Genomic DNA, 20362 nt, shown 5'->3' on the forward strand with positions numbered 1-20362 from the left:
GGGCCATGTATTGTGAGATTTTGAGTGAAAACCCCCTTCCATCAGCAAGGGCATTGAAGATGAAATGTGTCTGGGTCTTTCAGCATGACAATGATCCCAAACACACTGCCCGGGCAATGAAGGAATGGCTTCGTAAGAAGCATTTCAAGGTCCTGGAGTGGCCTAGCCAGTCTCCAGATCTCAACCCCATAGAAAATCTTTGGAGGGAGTTGAAAATCCGTGTTGCCCAGCGACAGCCCCAAAACATCACGGCTCTAGAGGAGATCTGCATGGAGGAATGGGCCAAAATACCAGCAACAGTGTGTGAAAACCTTGTGAAGACTTACAGAAAACATTTGACCTGTGTCATTGCCAACAAAGGGTATATAACAAAGTATTGAGATAAACTTTTATTTACCAAATACTTATTTTCCACCATAATCTGCAAATAAATTCATTAAAAATCCTACAATGTGATTTTCAGGATTTTTTTTCCTCATTTTGTCTGTCATTGTTGACGTGTACCTATGATGAAAATTACAGGCCTCTCTCATCTTTTTAAGTGGGAGAACTTGCACAATTGGTGGCTGACTAAATACTTTTTTCCCCCACTGTAACTGCAGGAATGTCCACCAGAGCTGTTGCCAGAAAATGTAATGTTCATTTCTCTACCATAAGCTGCCTTCAATGTCGTTTTAGAGAATTTGGCACTACATCCAACCGGCCTCACAACCTCAGACCACGTGTAACCACGCCAGCCCAGGACCTCCACATCCGGCTTCAGCTGATGAAACTGTGGGTTTGCACAACCGAAGAATTTCTCCACAAATTGTCAGAAACCGTCTCAGGGAAGCTCACATGCGTGCTCGTCGTCCTCACCAGGGTCTTGACCTGACTGCAATTCGGCGTCGTGGGCAAATGTTCACCTTCGATGTCCACTGGCACGCTGGAGAAGTGTGTGCTTCGCGGATGAATCCCGGTTTCAACTGTAGATGATTAACAATGTGTATGGCGTCGTGTGGGTCAGTGGTTTGCTGATGTCAATGTTGTGAATGGAGTGCCCTATGGTGGGGTTATGTTATGGGCAGACATAAGCTACAGACAACGAACACAATTGTATTTTATCGATGCCAATTTTAATGCACAGAGATACCGCGACAAGATCCTGAGGCCCATTGTCATGCCATTCATCCACCGCCATCACCTCATGTTTCAGCATGATAATGCACAGCCCCATGTCACAAGGATCTGTAAACAATTCCTGGAAGCTGAAAATGTCCCATTTTTCTGTGGCCTGCATTCTCACCAGAAATGTCACCCTTGAGCATGTTTGGGATGCTGTGGATCGACTTGTACAACAGCGTGTTTCAGTTCCCACCAATATCCAGCAACTTCGCACAGCCATTAAAGATTGGGACAAAATTCCACAGGCCACAATCAACAGCCTAATCAACTCTATGTCACAGGCGTCGAAAGGATTGAACCAAGACGCAGCGTGTTGAGTGCTCATCTGCTTTTATTATGAGAGAACACTTAAACAAAATAAACAAACGACAAACAACAGTTTCGTAAGGTACAACGACTATACGAAAAAACAACCACCCACAAAACCCAAAGGAAAACAGGCTGCCTAACTATGGCTTCCAATCAGAGACAACGATAGACACCTGCCTCTGATTGGAAACCATACTCGGCCAAACCTGGAAAACGAAACATAGAAAATGAAAACTAGAACACATTCCCCTGGAAACAAACAAACCCCAAAACACACAAAACAACCCCCCTGCCACGCCCTGACCATTCTACTATGGCAAAATGACCCTTTTCACTGGTCAGGACGTGACACTCTATGCAAAGGAGATGTCACGCTGCATGAGGCAAATGGTGGTCACACCAGATACTGACTGGTTTTCTGATCCACACCCCTACTTTTTTTTGTTTTTTTAAGGTATCTGACCAATAGATGTATTTCTGTATTCCCAGTTGAGAAATCCATAGATTAGGGCCTAATGCATTTATTTCAATTATATGAACTGTAGTCTTCGAAATTGTTGCATGTTGCGTCTATATTTTTGCTCAGTGTATGTCTCTCGCATGTTTTTGTAGTCTAGATTTAAAGAAATTATTTAAATGATGTGAGAACTATCTGGGATATTTGTGTCATGACCTCTAAGATATATTTTGGTCATTTGATTCAATGAAGTATTATGTGTATCGGTGTGTGTCCCAGTTGCAAAGGTGCAGCTGGCCAAGGAGGTGGAGGACATGAAGCAGCAGCGGGAGGAGCAGGAGGTGCGTCTGAGCTCCCTCAGGTCCTGGTATGAGGGCCGTCTCCACCTACAGGACCGAGAGATCAGGGAACTGAAAGACCACCGCAACGAACAACCTCAGAGGAACGAGCCCCACGACCAGGGTAACAATAAGGTACACACACACACACACACACACACACACACACACACACACACACACACACCACACACACACACACACACACAGAGATACTTCCTTCTTTCTTCTTCCAGACGCAGGAGCAGCAGCAGAGAGCTCCAGAACAGAGGCAGGTCAGCCAGAGGACTAACCAAGCTGCAGACAGGGGATGGTAGAAATATGTCTGAATCATACACACTTAAAAGAAATACTGGACACGTACCCAACTCTTAACACCATCCATAGTTTGTTTCTCCCGTTTCTTACCAAACAGTGGTTCTTCCAGCTCTTCAGAGCAGCACCCCACCGCCAACATCAAGCCCACCCCGGTGTCGGGTGGTGACCCCAGTAAACCTTCCCCGATCCCTGGGAGCAAGTCCCCCCCCAGAGCCAGCATCCGACCCATGGTTCCCGTCAAAGTGCCCACCCCCACGGCCACAGTCATGCCCCATACACAGTCTGACAGCCAGGAAGGTGAGAGGAGTGGCTCGATATTATAGTTTCAGCATAAGATGGTATACTGCCCCCCAGGGCAGCAATATATAGTATACTGTCCCCCAGGGCAGCAATAGATGGTATACTGTCCTCAGGGCAGCAATAGATGGTATACTGTCCTCAGGGCAGCAATAGATAGTATTCTGCTCCCCAGGGCAGCAATAGATAGTATACTGCTCCCCAGGGCAGCAGTAGATAGTATACTGTCCCCAGGGCAGCAATAGATGGTATACTGCTCCCCAGGGCAGCAATAGATGGTATACTGCTCCCCAGGGCAGCAATAGATAGTATACTGCTCCCCAGGGCAGCAATAGATAGTATTCTGTCCCCAGGGCAGCAATAGATGGTATACTGCTCCACAGGGCAGCAATAGATAGTATAATGTCCCCAGGGCAGCAATAGATAGTATAATGTCCCCAGGGCAGCAATAAATGTATACTGTCCCCCAGGGCAGCAATAAATAGTATACTGTCCCCAGGGCAGCAATAGATGGTATACTGTCCCCCAGGGCAGCAATACATGTATACTGTCCCCCAGGGCAGCAATAGATGGTATACTGTCCCCCAGGGCAGCAATAGATGGTATACTGTCCCCAGGGCAGCAATAGATGGTATACTGTCCCCCAGGGCAGCAATAGATGGTATACTGTCCCCCAGGGCAGCAATAGATGGTATACTGTCCCCCAGGGCAGCAATAGATGGTATACTGTCCCCAGGGCAACAATAGATGGTATACTGTCCCCCAGGGCAGCAATAGATGGTATACTGTCCCCCTAGGGCAGACAATAGATGGTATACTGTCCCCCAGGGCAGCAATAGATGGTATACTGTCCCCAGGGCAGCAATAGATGGTATACTGTCCCCCAGGGCAGCAATAGATGGTATACTGTCCCCAGGGCAGCAATAGATGGTATACTGTCCCCCAGGGCAGCAATAGATGGTATACTGTCCCCCAGGGCAGCAATAGATGGTATACTGTCCCCAGGGCACAATGATGGTATACTGTCCGCCAGGGCAGCAATAGATGGTATACTGTCCCCAGGGCAACAATAGATGGTATACTGTCCCCAGGGCAGCAATAGATGGTATACTGTCCCCCAGGGCAGCAATAGATGGTATACTGTCCCCCAGGGCAGCAATAGATGGTATACTGTCCCCCAGGGCAGCAATAGATGGTATACTGTCCCCCAGGGCAGCAATAGATGGTATACTGTCCCCCAGGGCAGCAATAGATGGTATACTGTCCCCCAGGGCAGCAATAGATGGTATAATGTCCCCCAGGGTAGAAAAAGATGGTATACTTTTAACTTGACCTTGAACCCCTATGTGTGTTAACCCCTGCAGGGCTGCAGTCCTCTGAAGGTGGAACCCTAGTTGATAAGTACATTTGATTTATATATTAAAGCAATTGAAATTCATATTTCTTATTTTCCTACTATGAGGTAGAGGACGAGGAGGATGATGATGATGCGACGACCAGGGGATGGAAGAAGAGGAGCGCTACGAGGGGAGCGGAGACACCAACGAGCCGTACGAATGAGAGGGAAACGTGACGGTCCCTGAGACCACGGAGCCTGCTTCGGAGTTTGAGGAGAGCATGGGAGCTACAGACTCCAGCTCCCAGAAACAGGCTGACTCACAGAGCGGCGAGGGAGAGATGGACTGTTATGTACGGGATTCATATTAGGAAGTCCCTCAGTTGTCAGCAGATGAAACACTGACGACTGAGGGAGTTTTGGCCGACAACTGAGAGCATTTTGTATGACAATTGAGACTTCCTAATATGGATGCCGTATTGTGTAAAATTCACCTTTCACTTTCGATGCTGGGAAAATAAACAGATAGTATAGAAACTTCGGGCAGATGTGTGTGACTTAGTGCCTGCTGTATCAGAGTCCGAGACATGAGTCCTTTCCTCTGCTTCCAGGTGAGTGGAGCAGCATCACCACGAGTCCTTGCCCATGGCCATGTCCGAACCCCCCCCCCCCCCCCAAGAGAACTACTACAGCCTACCTCTAGTACTACTACCGCCTTTTCCTTCTCTACCTCCTCTTCCTCTGTCCCCAGCTTCAGCCTGGACCCCCGTCAGGGGTGCCTGCCCCAGTCCGTTCCCCGCCGACCCCCTGCCCCCACTCCTCTACATTCAGCCTCCTGGTCCTGAGCTGGGCCTGGGACCCCAACCCGCACGGGTAAGAACCTGATCCAGAAAAACATGGGCTTTCTGACGTAGATACAGATATTCAGATGTAACCTGTACTAACAAGCTTGATACTCAAATACAATACTCAAAATGTGCTCTGAATCAGCTGTGCAAAAATGTTTTGTTTAATTTAGTGTCCTTGTGGTTGTTTATCCCACAGAGGCTGTCTGCAAGTCAGGAGTGGCTTCGGGACACGTCTCTGAATGTCCTTGAGTGGCCCAGCCAGATCTCTGGAGAGACCTGAAAATATCTGTGCAGCAACTCTCCCCATCCAACCTGACAGAGCTTGAGAGGATCTGCAGAGAAGAATGGGAGAAACTCCACAAATACAGGTGTGCCAGGCTTGTAGCGTCATACCCAAGACGACTTGAGGCTGTAATCGCTGCCAAATATTCAGAGTAAAGGATCTGAATACTTATGTAAATTTGATATTTCTGTTTTTTATTTGGAACGAATTTGCAAAACATTCTTAAAACCAGTTTTTGCTTTGTCATTATGGGGTATTGTGTGTAGATTGAAGAAAAAAAACAATTTAATGTAACAAAATGTGGAAAAAGCACAGTGATCTGAATACTTTCAGAATACACTGCATTTGTGTTGCTCATACACACTTTTCTTTCCTCTCAGTACCAGTGGTTAAGCGTCAATGGATAGCCAGGCTGAGATGGACTCTGCCCAGCTGTCAGACGATGCCAGTCTTTCTTCCACAAGCCAGGAGCCTACCTCCAGCTTGGCCGGTCAGTACAGCTTTCCCTCTTTCAGCGTCTCTCTTTGTCACAAACTCTCTCACACACTTTTCTTTTTCAGTCTCTCTTTCTTGTTCTCTTATCTTAACCTTCTCTATTCCCTGCTCCCAACCTCTTTCTATCTCTCTCTCTCTCTCTCTCTCTCACTCTCACTCTCTCGACACCAGTAGCAGTGTGCAGCCCAAGCCCTCCGGCCGCCCCATAGCCCAGCGCTCTCTGCCCATGAGGACAGCCAACGGAGGCAGGTCGCTCATCCCCAGAGGAGGTGAGCGTTCATCTCTTTTTAAGTCTTGAAGGCTACTTTTAACCCAGAACAACATGGTATGAGTCCATTCAACTGAGCAGTGGTGTCGCCACCATACTCTTACATCATAGAAACACACGGCACAACAAAGTAGATGAGAAGCTTTACTTTATTAGTTTGATGAAGCCAGAGAAAGTAAGCGACACATAGGATACATTGTATACTTTTGTTTGGCATGTTGGATTACATGTGACACAAGAAAGTTTGGAGCAGGGTTCCGGTCATGCAAGAGATATTTAAACCCACCTGGTGTGGTCTTAACGTGGGGTCTTGTCAAATGTTTTAGCTGATGTTTGAGTTCAGAGAGGTAGCTATTTCGATGCACATCAAAACAACATTCAAAGAAGCTCTAGTGAGCCGAGCTTAAGAAACACAATTGAGAGTTATAAACTTCATGAAGTGGCAATTTTGGATGATGTCTAATGGCTAAGATTGAACCGGTCTCTTCTCACCCCTTCCATTCAAAGTATGGGCTTCCCACGAGCAGGAAGAAGTAGAGGAAACCTACCCCACTAATGATGTCATCATGGACTGCTCCATTCCCTTACTCCCAAGTCTCAATCATCGTGTCTTAGTCTATTTAAAAATCCTACCAATTTGTGATCGTACGATGTAATAAAAAAAAGAAAATGGTTGCCATAGGTGTGCTTTGTGCGTTGTTGGTCCATCCATAGGGAATGCTCTAGATACACTTGAGCCACTTCGTGATGGAGTTTTGGCGGGGATCAGCGTTGTCTGGTTTGGCCAGAGCAGGCAGATCACCAGATATCTTGATGTTGAAGTACAGAGCTAAAAAGGGAATAGTGTTCGTGTTAACATATTGACTTAAAGTTTTACTAGACCCTTTTTCAACAGAACAGCTGCAGTTGCACAGGATATTTAAGAATTGCATGTCAAGGCAATGTTTATGCATCTGACAAATACAACATATGATAGAATATACCAGTAATACTTCATTATTATACTGGATCATTACTTATTTATTTTGAACTGGTATTTTCTGTATAAGGGTCTTTCTATAAATCATGGGGCCAATGTCTGACATTGGGTTCAACATTTCAAAATGGTTTTAAATAAAACTGATTTTCATGCCGTTCCACATGTGTACTTAGAGGAATAAAAGTGAATATATGCATGTTGGCCCATAACTCCTCTTATACATCAACATAGGCCTAAAATAATCCTTTAAAGGGATACTTTGGGAAATTAGGCCCTTTATCTACTTCCCCAGAGTCAGATGAACTTTTGGATACCATTTTGATGTCTCTGTCCCGTATGAAGCAAGTTTGAGGTAAGTTCCGTGAGCCAATGCTAACTAGCGTTAGCGCAATGACTGTAAGTCTATGGGTATTTATTAGCATGCTAGTAATCAACTGGACACCAAATGCGCATCCAACAAGGATTATGCATAATTATTGAAGAACCACATTAATGACCATATCGATTTATGTTTTACATATCAAGGTAACGTGACCCTTTCGGTTAGAAGCTTTCAAATTTTTCAATGCATATATTGTTTTGGATTTGTGTGCCCATTAACTGTTTTCACCCCGTAACGTAAGGAGACACAAAATGCTAGGTAGTTACACTGCATTCCTGAGATCTCTATACAAAAAACTGTCCGACTGCTAGATCCAGGATTCTTACAGGGTTCAAGTCCATTCATTTTACTGATTAATGCTTAATATATGAATCAACGACAACTTACACTGCCATAAATGCAAGGACAGAAAAGTAATGTTTTATGTCGCATGACTTTGGACAAATCGTCAAGACACCAACCATGATAACGGTTAAACATAGGTTTTAAATCAAGTCGTGAATTTGATTGACTATAGCTATGATCCCCCAAGTCGTCCAGTGTAGGAAATCCTCACTTGTACCCTAGTTTATAGAAAGACCCATAAACAGTATTTTGCTGATGTAATAGATATTTTGGTTATCAGATGTACAGTACATCGTGAACATTGTCATAGACTTACGTCCAGCGAAGAGGAAGTAGTCGTATCCGTCGGCCTTCTTGGGGCTGGGGACAGACACCGCTGAGGTCACTGAGGAGGGAAAGCCTTTCAGAGCCAGCTTGATGTTGATCTCGGCTCCCAGACTCATCTCTGTTTGGCGAGCGTGGCGTTTCTTTGTACTGGACTTGGATTTCCTGCCACAGACAGTGCTACTTCCAGCATGGTATGAGTATTTCTGCATGGTGCCTCCTGTGGGAGAAAGAAATGGATGTGGATTGAGGATAGCGAACTCATTGGTGTAACTCATCACGTTAAGCAATGGGAGTAGGTTCGGTAGTGGTAATCCTCAAGCTCTCCTTTACCTTTCTTGAAGAAGTAGACAGACTCAGGCCTCCTCCTGGTTGCAGGCACAGGCAGGGCTGCAGTGATGGTGCCAGTCAGACCATGAAAACCAGAGGCAACAGATTTGGGGTAACCAGGCTCCATGTTGCCATTATCCATCCCCCAGTAGTCATCACCCTGAGATGGACAAGAGATGGGGACATTATATAGGCTATGCAAAAAGGATCCATGTGACAATATCCCAATCCCATCGAAAGTGTTTAGGTCATTAGGTTCCACCTAGGCATATCCACTGCCCCAACCCACTGAGCTTTTCCCAGGTTCTAGGTTTTTCCCCCGGCAGTTCTACAGCACCTTGATGATGTAGCTCTTGTCCTGGCAGTTGGTGCGGGTGAAGGCACTGTCGATGGGGGAGGGGATGCCCAGCTCCTCTGTGATGTTGCGGGCCGGCCCATGGTCCTTGGTGATGGGATCCATCGTCCAGAAGAAATGACCTGGTTGGGGGCAACAGAACCACAATCATTAGGAAACGATGCATCAAGTAACTATTTCCTTTAGGGTTATAGGCTACACATTGTTATGCTATTTCAGGAAAAGAAAGGAGCAGAGAAATATTCATATTTTTTTGCTTCTTTGGAAAAGCTACTTGACCTTCATAAATATTTGATCAGTAAGTAATGAGTGAGATAGGACAGAGCTAGCCAAGAGCTAGCCACGAGCTAGTCACGAGCTAGGCCACTATGCTCCACACACACATACCCTTGAAGATGAGAATGGTTCCGTTGGCCAGAGTGGTCAATCCGTTGATGGGCAGGTCACTGCAGAGGTCTGGGTTACTGTCGGCATCTAGAGTAAAGAGTTCACGTCCGTGTGGGGAGAAGCCATTAAAATTGTGAACAATGTTTATTGTTGTCATTTACTGTATAATATAATAAGTATAACTTACTGTTTAATCGCTAAATACCTACTTGACTCTGATTACATGCACATTAAATCAATACTCAATTGATGCAGTAGACATCCTAAAGATTACTGATGTAGAAACACAACATAGTATCCAATCTACATAGCATTCCTACCTGGTAGACCTGTGTTGGGGTTGTTGTAGCCCAAGGACTTGGTTATTTCTGCTGTAGTGCTGGGGTCTTTGAGTCCCAAGGCCTTGGCTATGTCTGCCAGAGTGATGGGTTTGTTGGGGTCGTTGAGCCCCAGTGCCTTGGCTATGTCTGCCAGAGTGTTGCGGTTGCTGGGTTTTTTAGGGTCGTTGGGGCTGTTGACCCCCAAGGCCTTGGCTACGTCTGCCAGAGTGCTGGGGTCACTGAGTCCCAACGCCGTGGCTATGTCTGCCAGAGTGATGGGTGTGTAGGGGTCGTTGAGCCCCAAGGCCTTGGCTACATCTGCCAGAGTGTTGGGGTTTTGGGAGGTTTTAGGGTCGTTGGGGTTTTTGAATCCCAAAACCTTGGCTATGTCTGCCAGAGTGATGGGTTTGTTGGGGTTCTTGACCCCCAAGGGCTTGGCTATGTCTGCTAAAGTGCTGGAGTCATTGAGACCCAAGGCGTTGGCTATGTCTGCCAGTGTGATTGGTTTGTTGGGGTCGTTCAGCCCCAAGGCCCTGGCTATGTTTGCCAAAGTGATTGGGTCATTGGGGCTGTTGAGCCCTAAGGCCTTAGCTATGTCTGACAGATAGCTGGGGTTTTGGGGGGGTTTAGGGTCGTTGGGGTTGTTGAACCCTAAGGCCTTGGCTATGTCTGCAAGAGTGCTGGGGTCTTTGAGCCCCAAGGCCTTGGCTATGTTTGCCAAAGTGATGGGGTCTTTGGGGGTTTTGAGCCCTAAGGCCTTGGTTATGTCTGCCAGAGTGAAGGGGTTGTTGGGTGTTTTGAGCCCTAAGGCCTTGGCTATGTCTGCCAGAGTGATGGGTTCGTTGGGGTTTTGGGGGGGTTTAGGGTCGTTGGGGTTGTTGACCCCCAAGGCCTTGGCTATGTCTGCCAGAGTGATGGGTTTGTTGGGGTCGTTGAGCCCCAGTGCTTTGGCTATGTCTGCCAGAGTGTTGCTGTTGCTGGGTCTTTTAGGGTCGTTGGGGCTGTTGACCCCCAAGGCCTTTGCTACGTCTGCCAGAGTGCTGGGGTCACTGAGTCCCAACGCCGTGGCTATGTCTGCCAGAGTGATGAGTGTGTAGGGGTCGTTGAGCCCCAAGGCCTTGGCTACATCTGCCAGAGTGTTGGGGTTTTGGGAGGTTTTAGGGTCGTTGGGGTTTTTGAATCCCAAAACCTTGGCTATGTCTGCCAGAGTGATGGGTTTGTTTGGGTTCTTGACCCCCAAGGGCTTGGCTATGTCTGCTAAAGTTCTGGAGTCATTGAGACCCAAGGCATTGGCTATGTCTGCCAGTGTGATTGGTTTGTTGGGGTCGTTCAGCCCCAAGGCCCTGGCTATGTTTGCCAAAGTGATTGGGTCATTGGGGCTGTTGAGCCCTAAGGCCTTAGCTATGTCTGACAGATAGCTGGGGTTTTGGGGGGGTTTAGGGTCGTTGGGGTTGTTGAACCCTAAGGCCTTGGCTATGTCTGCAAGAGTGCTGGGGTCTTTGAGCCCCAAGGCCTTGGCTATGTTTGCCAAAGTGATGGGGTCTTTGGGGGTTTTGAGCCCTAAGGTCTTGGTTATGTCTGCCAGAGTGAAGGGGTTGTTGGGTGTTTTGAGCCCTAAGGCCTTGGCTATGTCTGCCAGAGTGATGGGTTTGTTGGGGTTTTGGGGGGGTTTAGGGTCGTTGGGGTTGTTGACCCCCAAGGCCTTGGCTATGTCTGCCAGAGTGATGGGTTTGTTGGGGTCGTTGAGCCCCAGTGCCTTGGCTATGTCTGCCAGAGTGTTGTGGTTGCTGGGTCTTTTAGGGTCGTTGGGGCTGTTGACCCCCAAGGCCTTGGCTATGTCTGCCAGAGTGCTGGGGTCACTGAGTCCCAACGCCGTTGCTATGTCTGCCAGAGTGATGGGTTTGTAGGGGTCGTTGAGCCCCAAGGCCGTGGCTACATCTGCCAGAGTGTTTGGATCTTTGGGGTTTTTGAATCCCAAAACCTTGGCTATGTCTTCCAGAGTGATGGGTTTGTTGGAGTTCTTGACCCCCAAGGCCTTGGCTATGTCTGCCAATTTGCTGGAGTCATTGAGCCCCAAGGCCTTGGCTATGTCTGCCAGAGTGATGGGTTTGTTGGGGTCGTTCAGCCCCAAGACCCTGGCTATGTTTGCCAAAGTGATTGGGTCATTGGGGCTGTTCAGCCCTAAGGCCTTAGCTATGTCTGACAGATAGCTGGGGGTTTGGGGGGGTTTAGGGTCGTTGGGGTTGTTGAACCCTAAGGCCTTGGCTATGTCTGCCAGAGTGCTGGGGTCTTTGAGCCCCAAGGCCTTGGCTATGTTTGCCAACGTGATGGGGTCTTTGGGGGTTTTGAGCCCTAAGGCCTTGGCTATGTCTGCCAGAGTGAAGGGGTTGTTTTCTTTTTTGAGCCCTAAGGCCTTGGCTATGTCTGCCAAAGTAATGGGTTCGTTGATGTTGTAGCCTAATGCCTTGGCTATGTCTGCCAGAGAGCTGGGGTATTGGGGGTTTTTAGGAGCATTGGGGTCGTTGAATCCCAAGGCCTTGGCTATGTTTGCCAAAGTGATGGGGTCGTTGGGGCTGTTGAGCCCCAAGGCCTTGGCTATGTCTACCAGAGTGATGGGGTTGTTGGGGTTTTGGGGAGGTTTAGGGTCATTGGAGTTGTTGAACCCCAAGGCCTTCGCTATGTTTGCCAATGTGATGGGGTCATTGGGGGAGTTGAGCCCCAAGGCCTTGGCTATGTCTGCCAGAGAGCTGGGGTCTTGCCGGGGTTTAGGGTCGTTGGGGCTCTTGAACCCCAAGGCCTTGGCTATGTTTGCCAAAGTGATTGGGTCATTGGGGGAGTTAAGCCCCATTGCTTCGGCTATGTCTGCCAGAACGATGGAGTTCTTGGGGTTTTGGGGAGGTTTAGGATCATTGGGGTTGTTGAACCCCAAGGCCTTGGCTATGTTTGCCAAAGTGATTGGGTCATTGGCAGTGTTGAGCCCCATGGCCTTGGCTATGTCTGCCAGAGTGATGGGGTTCTTTAGCCCCAAGGCCTTGGCGATATCTGCCAGAGTAGGGAGCAGGGGAGGTCCAGACAACAGGGCCCGGGGGCCAGCGTTACCCGCTGAGGGTCCACCATGGCTGGGCATGGGCAAGCCAGTGGATGGGAAGTTAGCAGGTCCAGGGAGCTGACCAGTGAAGGAAGGCAGGGCAGAGGGAGTGGTGGCCATGGGTGTAGGGAGGAGGGGGGAGATTCCCTCCAAGAGACTGGTGGCTGCATCACTCAGAGCTTCACAGGAGGTAAGATGAAGGATGTTAGAACATGTACATACAAACAAACACAAGCTGGCATACAAAATACTACACAATGCATCAGCACTCAGAAAACATTGGATTTCTCCTAAGTCTACTTATATGCATTAAGAACTTTGCCCTTGTCGCTCGACTACTTCAAAACATAAATAATAACCAGCCTTTCTGTCACTTTCTCAGACAATACTTTTATCAAACACTTTGCCATATTGTATATTTCAAATTGTATGAGCTCTCACCATCCATGACAGTAGCTGGGGCTGTGGAGCTGGGACCATTGAAGCTGTCAGTCAGAGGGTAGAAGTCAGGGTTCAAAGGGGAAGCTGGGTCCTCAGAGAAAAGAGAATAGTGACTCTGGCTCTTGGGGCTGCTGGATCCAGGGTAAGGGCCGTTGGTATCTGTGTGAAACACAGAAACGGGTTACAGGAATCCACGGGGTAAACCTACCATAGAAAATATAAAACAATGACTGAGTCTAGCATGTTGGTAGCTGTTGTTCTTAATCAAGTGTGTTGCTCAGCACAAGCTCCTTGTCTACTGACAAAGTCCTCAATCTCTTCACTTCTCTGTTGCTGTGTTCTGACAGTGTCAATGATGGACAAGAGCACCACCAATAGCCTAAACTTACCATAGTCCTGAGTCTCAGGGAAGAGGTCGGATGGAGAAGGGTATATGGTCTGGCTCTGGTCTGAAAACATAACAAAAAACACAATAAATTGAACAACGGTTGTGTTTTAAGACCCAGAGGGAAAAGATATACACATTCTCAGCCCCTGGAAACTGTTGCAAGTAACAGTACAATTATCGCTTTTATCTCATCTGACCTCCATACACCAATAGCCAGGGTTGGGGAGTAACAAATTGCATTCAGAAAGTAACCTACGCAACCCTGCCAATAGCCTATAGAGAGGCCTGTTATGGGTTACATTCTCACATGCAGTCACTGATCAACCCATGTAACCAAATGGAGGCTAGCTGCTCTTCCAGTCCACAAGCATTGCCTTGTTAAATTATTTGACGATTGACACTATAGTTCCCTCAGTCTATTGTAGGATTCTGAAGCCTTTCTATGCCATTGGTTATCACACAGCCAATGGAAAGCCATAACTTGTGCCCTGAGTTTTTCCTGGCAGTCATACGGTCAGTAGAAAATCAGGGCCCCACCTAAAATGCAAAACATGGCAGGTACACACGTACCTTGGCTGCTTTCCTCACTCTCGCTGTTTGAAGGTTTCTTGGGAGATTTGAGACTCTTAAATTCTGTCTCGCTGATGGGTTTGTTCTTGGGAGGCACTAAAGAAAATGTATTGCAATAAGCTAATGTTTCTATTGTTTAAAATGGCCCACTCTAACCTAGCATCCAGAGCCTGTTTGGCCTACAGTATAATCAGGGTGCACAAGATCTGTTGATCCATGCAGTTACTTTGCTACAAAGACAAAGATGGTAACTGAACCTGTTGGCTTTTTCTTGGCATCCGGCTTGATCCTCTGAGTTGGTGGTGGAGTTGTAGTGGCATCTAAAACAGAAGAAAGTTTGATATTGTGATATTTGTGCATGCATTTTTTTTTTTTTTACAATTCGAACATGGGCCATTCAATTCGACCCATCAACTCACTGTTAATAATTTACTACATAGGCATTGTTCTTTAGACCTGTTTTCTGTGGGACAGACAAATTCAATTGATTATTGGTTGCATTGTGCTGGTTAAATTGAACTAACTCAAGATATCATGATAAAGTGTTGATATTCTGTAATTAGTCCTTTCATAAAGATAGTTTTTGTTCATACCACAGTGGTTCTGGTAGTCACGGCAACAGGTGTCGTAGCGGACACAGCCTGGGTCACAATCACAAAGCCTGCCTCGTCTGAACGATTCACCACACCTACCACTGCACGACTCACCTGCAAGAGAGAAGAAATGGACCATGATATTCACCAACACACACACACTTTGGTCCTGTTTACTACACCATTGATGGATGACTTGGCCTGTCACAAAGTTGGAGTTTCAGGTACATCAACACATGTTTACATCCATGCATGTATGCAGACTCTAATGTTTAATGAATAACCATCCTAATTACATTGAAATAATTGAGAATTGAATTATGGCATAGTAATATCATAGTAATAGCATCAGTCTTACCGAAAGTGCAGTGAGCCTCAAAGTCCTTGCAGCACTCGTCGTGAGTGAGGCAGCTGGCGTCACACTGGCAGGGCTGACCACGAGTGAACGGGTCACCACATCGACCACTGCAACTGGCTGAAGGTTGGGGTCACAGTAATAGGGGATGAGCTCAAAAACAACAATTACTGTACATTTAGTACTACCATTAAAAAGGTCCATAGCGACTTACAGAACTGTTGACATTGACAGTGTCACATATATTCAGCATATAATGTGGCCCCTGTACCAGACAATGGCTTCTTACTTTGAGCAGCAGAGAATGGCAAAAGAGCAGCGCAGGTCACCACCACGAGGGCAGCCAGCAGCGATGATGCAGTCATCATGACTTTCAGTTTCAACTAGAATAGAGAAACAAGAGCATGAAATACCTTTCTTTGTCCTTTCTAGGGAAAAAAAAACATCTTCCTCTTTGATTTGATTCATAACGGAGTGTTACAAAGTTACATTCCAATGGTCCAACCATAACTAAACAAGAATGCGCTCTCTTCACATATTCATCTTCATAGGTCCCTGAAATACATAGAAATAATTATAAGATTAGAAACTGAAAATAAGAGAAAGCCAATCACCTTCACACAAGTCAACTCCAGTCAACTCACCTTGCTCTCCCTAACTCCCAATGGCCTTTATATAGTGTGAACGGCTGCTTTTGGAGTGACAGCTAGGGCAGGACATTTTTAATTAGTCCAAATACAGCCCCAATTAAAACCACAAAATGATGCAGAGACCTCCTACGCACTAACAGGAAGTAGAACTAGACTGGCCAGGCGTGTTGAGGCGTGGTATAAGAAACTGGAAGAGTGTCTGTGGCCTTAGACAATGATGACATCACAGCGAGGTGACGACCTTGCCTTTACAAGGGTCCCCAAAAAACACACCACGTTCTTTCTGTTAACCAGACCTGCATGGTTGTTCCCGCAACTCTGTACGGACTCAAACAACTACACGTTTAATTGGTTGTTATTATCTTTATTAAAGTTCGCCAAACAACCTCAGATGGTTAAAATGTTGGATTTTTCTCATGTGATTCACAACGTGGTCGGACCACAGAGCGTGGTCAAACTTTCACTCTCAGGGCTTGAACGTTAAACCAATATGATAATACTGTATTAAACAACAAAAATAACAGATGTAGATTTTTTACGTGATATTTTAACTATATTCTTTGGCTGGAGTATAGTGTTCTTTCCAGTAACTCACTGGAACATGATGAACCATTACTAGGCAAATTTAAATCCTCTATAATGTGATAATTGGGGCCCTGAGTTTGTCCTGACCACGTGAAGTGGGCTCTTAAAGTTTTTCCCTTGTCAGGTCATATGGTCAGGAAAATCTCTGGACCCAAGTGATAATGTAGCAACTGAATTGTGTGAAATGACTTGAACGTATATCATTTAGCACACCTTTATTGTGGCCTTCATCTCTCTCAGAGTAGGTCTATGTACAACACAAGATCTTCCAGTCATTTGGTCTTGCTACAATAACAATGAGAGGCAAACCCCAACACCGCAGTTACTCTCACTACCATTCGTGATTGAAAAAACAAGTGCTAATTAAGCAGCAGCTTCTTTGTGAGGTGGCCGACCTCTTGATGCTTGTGGAGCGTTTGGAACAAAAGAGTCCATTCAAGAAAGAACATTATTATCTCCTGGTTCTGTTCTGAGGTAATGTCTTCTACCCCTCCTACGAACATGTTGTAGACATTATTCAAACCGTCTGTACGAGGCCGTATGTTTTAAGAATGAAAATAGTGAGCGCTTCAAAGAGCACTCTTAAACACACCCACACTCTACACACATGCTTTATAGTACATGCTCTTGGCTTCACATAAACACTTGTCTTTGACCAAAAGCAACAATCTTCGATTCCGAATTGTGTATGAGTTCACTAGATCAAATAAGTCTAGACCCAACAACGGCAGGTTAACATATGAAAGACGCTGAATGCTACAGGTTGTTGACCTCAAAAGGACTGATTCTCTCTTGTACTTTAAAAAAAAAAAAATTACAGATCTCGTCTCTCTCTAGTCAGCAGGAAGCCGATCGTGCAGGTCAACCTTTCTACCTGTTCTTGATTATGGTGATACTAGTTATCAAAGTGCAACTGCCGTTTTTTCATAGCTCCCTTCGTTTTATCACAGGAGACAGTTTTATTACTAATCACTGTATTCTTTACCAGAAGGTTGGCTGGACCTCGTTGAAGTCACCTAAATCACACCATTACGCTCCTTTTGTTTACAAAGCCCTGCTCCACAAACCTCCGACTTACATGACATCACTGTTAAGATTTAAAATCATAAGTTATAAAACCCGTTCACAGGGCTGGTTAGCTCTGGAGACTCCTTTGGTGTCTAGAGAGTTAGATAGATCAGCCTTTGGCTTCCTTGCAACTTGCGTGTGGAATGATCTACAATGCATTTTAAAATTGGAGGAATTGGTGCTTCTAGTGTCACGTTCTGACCTGTAAAGGTGTTATTTGTTAGTGTTTAGTTTGGTCAGGACGTGGCAGGGGGTATTTGTTTTATGTGGTTCAGGGTGGTTGTGTGTATGTGTCCAGGTAGAGGGGTATTTGATTTATTAGTCCAGGGTTTTGGTTATTGTTCTATGTTAGTTTATTTCTATGTTCAGTCTAGTCGTTTGTATTTCTATGTTTAGCTAATTGGTGTTGGGGCCTTCAGTTGGAGGCAGCTGTCTATCGTTGCCTCTGATTGAAGGTCCTATAATTAGGGGTGTGTTTGTATTGTGGATTGTGGGTAGTTTTATTCTGTTTTGTGCTTGTCACCTGACAGAACAGTTAGTGTTGTTTTTGTTAATTGTATACGTGTTTATTTTGTTTCTCCTTCTTATATATTAAAAAGAGAAGATGAGTATACACTTCCCTGTTGCGTCTTGGTCCTCCACACACGACACTCGTTACATCTAGGGCATTTCAGACAGTTGTTAGGGGACCTTTATACTGGAAAATGTGTATTTTTATGATTTGTTTTTCTTTTCATGCATTGTTGTGTATAATGTGTATTTTATTGTGTATATGAATGTGTTTTTTTTATGTGTATTGTGGTGCTATACAGGGCTTATCTGGAAAAGAGACCTTGGTCTCAGCATTGACTCCCTGTCAAAATAAAGATAAAAAAAGAAAAACAATTCCGAGTCTTGTAAAAGGTGGTCTGTAGAAGCTGTGTGTTGGAGGACTTATTAGACTATACTACCCAGCTGCCTGCCTACAGACAATATTTTTTAAGTTGTCCCAGAGTTTTAGTCTGTTCAGCCTCCAGACCACAGTAACACTGGCTGGCAAGGCATCCACAGCTTGTCATGACGTCTGTCTCTGTCTGCCTCTGGACTCACAGTGGTGGGTGAGGGGAAGGCTCAGCCCATGGTTCCTATCAATCTGAATTACCGAGCTGCTATACTTTACAGCACCGTTCAGTGTGGCCTGTGTGGGCCATGAGGTTTTTCCTAACCTCGTGACACAACTGTGAAAAACTCTGGGCCCCAGCTTATAGCCTATTTCCATGTGACCAAGGTCAGCAAAATGGTCCTATCTAAAGAGTATGGCTGGCATTTGGATATGATGATCAAGAGACTAGTCTTAGATCAGTAGTTATAATGCAGATGGATCGCTGTATTTCTGTATGGGTGGCAGGTGGCCTAGTAGTTAAGACCGTTGGGCCAGTAACCAAAAGTCTTCTGGTTCGTATCCCTGAGCCCACTAGGTGAAAAATCTGTCGATGTACACTTGAGCAAGGCACTTAACCCTAATTGCTCTGGATAAGAGCATATGTGAAATGTGCCACTACTCTTGAAAGAAGGATTTTACTACGACCTTTGAAATGTATAAAATACTCAAGTGTACTGTAGCCTACTTATGAAACAAAGGCAATGTTGTTGTGATGAAATATCATGTACCTTCCATTATTGCATTTGCATGTTGTAACTTACAAGAGCAGTAGTTAGCGATACACACGTGTCCTTACTTTGTGTGTAACCCAGACTGTTTATGAGACACCTCTCTAATTTCAGAAGAGTAATTAGCTAGTATTTTACAGTTTCACTAATGAAACACAAATGGAGGTATGGCAAGTAGGAGAGCTGTTGGTTGGTCCACTGGCGTTATAAAATCAACTGGGGTTCCATGTGTTACTACTGTTTGGGACTTCCACGCATTTCCCATACTCATGCTTTCCAACGCTGCTTGTCCTCTCTTTTGATAGGTTACTTCACAAACGCAAAGGAGATTACGATAGGACGCCGAACATGATGTTACCACATACCATTGACTTTATTAAAAGTGTATCGCATAAAAAACAGACATCTGGATTATTTGAAGGGTGAGGTTCTGTTCATAAACTCCGCTGGGATTCTTCTCTCCGACACATGCATGTATAGAATGTGAGTTATTTAGTCGTGTTCTCTTTTCTAACTGCAATTCAAATCCAATCAAATCGAGGTTAAGAATAAACGTTGAAGGCGAGGCACAATGACTTGACCAGGCATCACGTTCAAAGTCGTCTTTTTTATTTTTTATTTCCACAGATATTCTATGCTAGTGACATTGTATTTCATACTATTCATCACTGAATAAAATAAGACTTCATGTTGCATTCAGTTGTTGCTAGATCTGATAATTAGTACTCTTCTATTTACAAAAAAAAATAAAATCCTCTTTAGAATTCACCTTTTACAGTGTTGCATTTTCTTAAAATACCAATAGAAAGGTTTTATTTTCACATTATTAATTGTGGTTGGTACAAAATATGCAAGTTAAGAACTCTCAAGTTTGATTTCATAGCAGTTGTGCTCCGGGGTAAGGGTAGGGGATCTGGGAATTGGGTTCAGGGGTTATTTACAATGGGTACGACTCGTGTCATGTGATCTGGTGCGGCGCTTCAAGCATTTCCATGAGGAACGTGTCTATGGGCGTGTCTCCTATCAGCTTGAAGAAGAAGAGGTGCTCCAGACACTTGAGGCCGATGGAGCGCAGCGCAGGCAGACGCAGCAACAGCTTGGCAAATCTGACCGGGAGAGGAGACAAAAGCGAGAAGGGAGGATGGATTACTCTAGTCTGGGGTGTCATTTCAGAGCCTATTCATGATTTTTAATGGTACACATAAACCATAAAGATGAATTATGACATATCATCTTAAAGTGGAGAAGGAATATGAAGAAATTAGAGCCTCTATTTAGTTTCTTTCAACCAATGGAGGCTGCTAAGTGGAGAACGGCTCATAACAATGGCCTGAAACAGAGAAAAAGGAATGGCATCAAACACCTGGAAACCATGTGTTGGATCTATTTGATACCATTCCACTGACTCCACTCCGGTCATTACCACGAGCCCGTTCTCC

General features: G+C 45.5%; 3 protein-coding genes across 21 annotated transcripts in view; 1 reads left to right on the forward strand and 2 right to left on the reverse strand.

Annotated features, from left to right (window-relative positions):
* LOC106568912 (uncharacterized) overlaps window positions 1-6788 on the forward strand; it is a 26214-nt gene extending 19426 nt beyond the window's left edge. For 8 of the 18 annotated variants that reach the window (XM_082960780.1, XM_082960773.1, XM_082960772.1 and 5 more), the window contains 8 exons: window positions 2210-2403; window positions 2505-2581; window positions 2684-2883; window positions 4346-5092; window positions 5264-5435; window positions 5731-5840; window positions 6020-6114; window positions 6621-6788. In XM_082960780.1, the coding sequence (XP_082816906.1) occupies window positions 2210-2403; window positions 2505-2581; window positions 2684-2883; window positions 4346-4365 (491 nt within the window). In that variant the 3' untranslated portion in view covers window positions 4366-5092; window positions 5264-5435; window positions 5731-5840; window positions 6020-6114; window positions 6621-6788. Of the gene's footprint in view, window positions 1-2209; window positions 2404-2504; window positions 2884-4345; window positions 5093-5263; window positions 5436-5730; window positions 5841-6016; window positions 6115-6620 lie in introns of those variants that run through there. The other 10 variants (XM_082960778.1, XM_082960776.1, XM_082960782.1 and 7 more) reach the window with 10 other exon arrangements.
* On the reverse strand, window positions 6245-15753 carry LOC106569000 (uncharacterized). Its single transcript, XM_045693937.2, has 14 exons — window positions 15615-15753; window positions 15260-15525; window positions 14974-15090; window positions 14616-14729; window positions 14280-14342; window positions 14023-14118; window positions 13454-13513; window positions 13065-13223; window positions 9536-12802; window positions 9216-9302; window positions 8811-8950; window positions 8477-8633; window positions 8136-8363; window positions 6245-6942 (listed from the first exon to the last, which is right to left on the reverse strand). The coding sequence occupies exons 2-14, from the start codon at window positions 15336-15338 to the stop codon at window positions 6836-6838; spliced, it is 4674 nt and encodes a 1557-aa protein (XP_045549893.1). The 5' UTR covers window positions 15339-15525; window positions 15615-15753; the 3' UTR covers window positions 6245-6835.
* Window positions 15754-19515: 3762 nt separating this feature from the next.
* Window positions 19516-20362, reverse strand: part of rxrga (retinoid x receptor, gamma a) — a 52353-nt gene continuing 51506 nt past the window's right edge. For both annotated transcript variants that reach the window (XM_014139718.3, XM_014139716.3), the window contains exon 10: window positions 19516-20029. In XM_014139718.3, the coding sequence (XP_013995193.1) occupies window positions 19882-20029 (148 nt within the window). In that variant the 3' untranslated portion in view covers window positions 19516-19881. The remainder of the gene's footprint in view (window positions 20030-20362) is intronic.

The sequence above is a fragment of the Salmo salar genome, chromosome 14 (assembly GCF_965601325.2).
Source record: "Salmo salar chromosome 14, fSalSal1, whole genome shotgun sequence".
In the NCBI taxonomy this organism is placed as follows: Eukaryota; Metazoa; Chordata; class Actinopteri; order Salmoniformes; family Salmonidae; genus Salmo; species Salmo salar.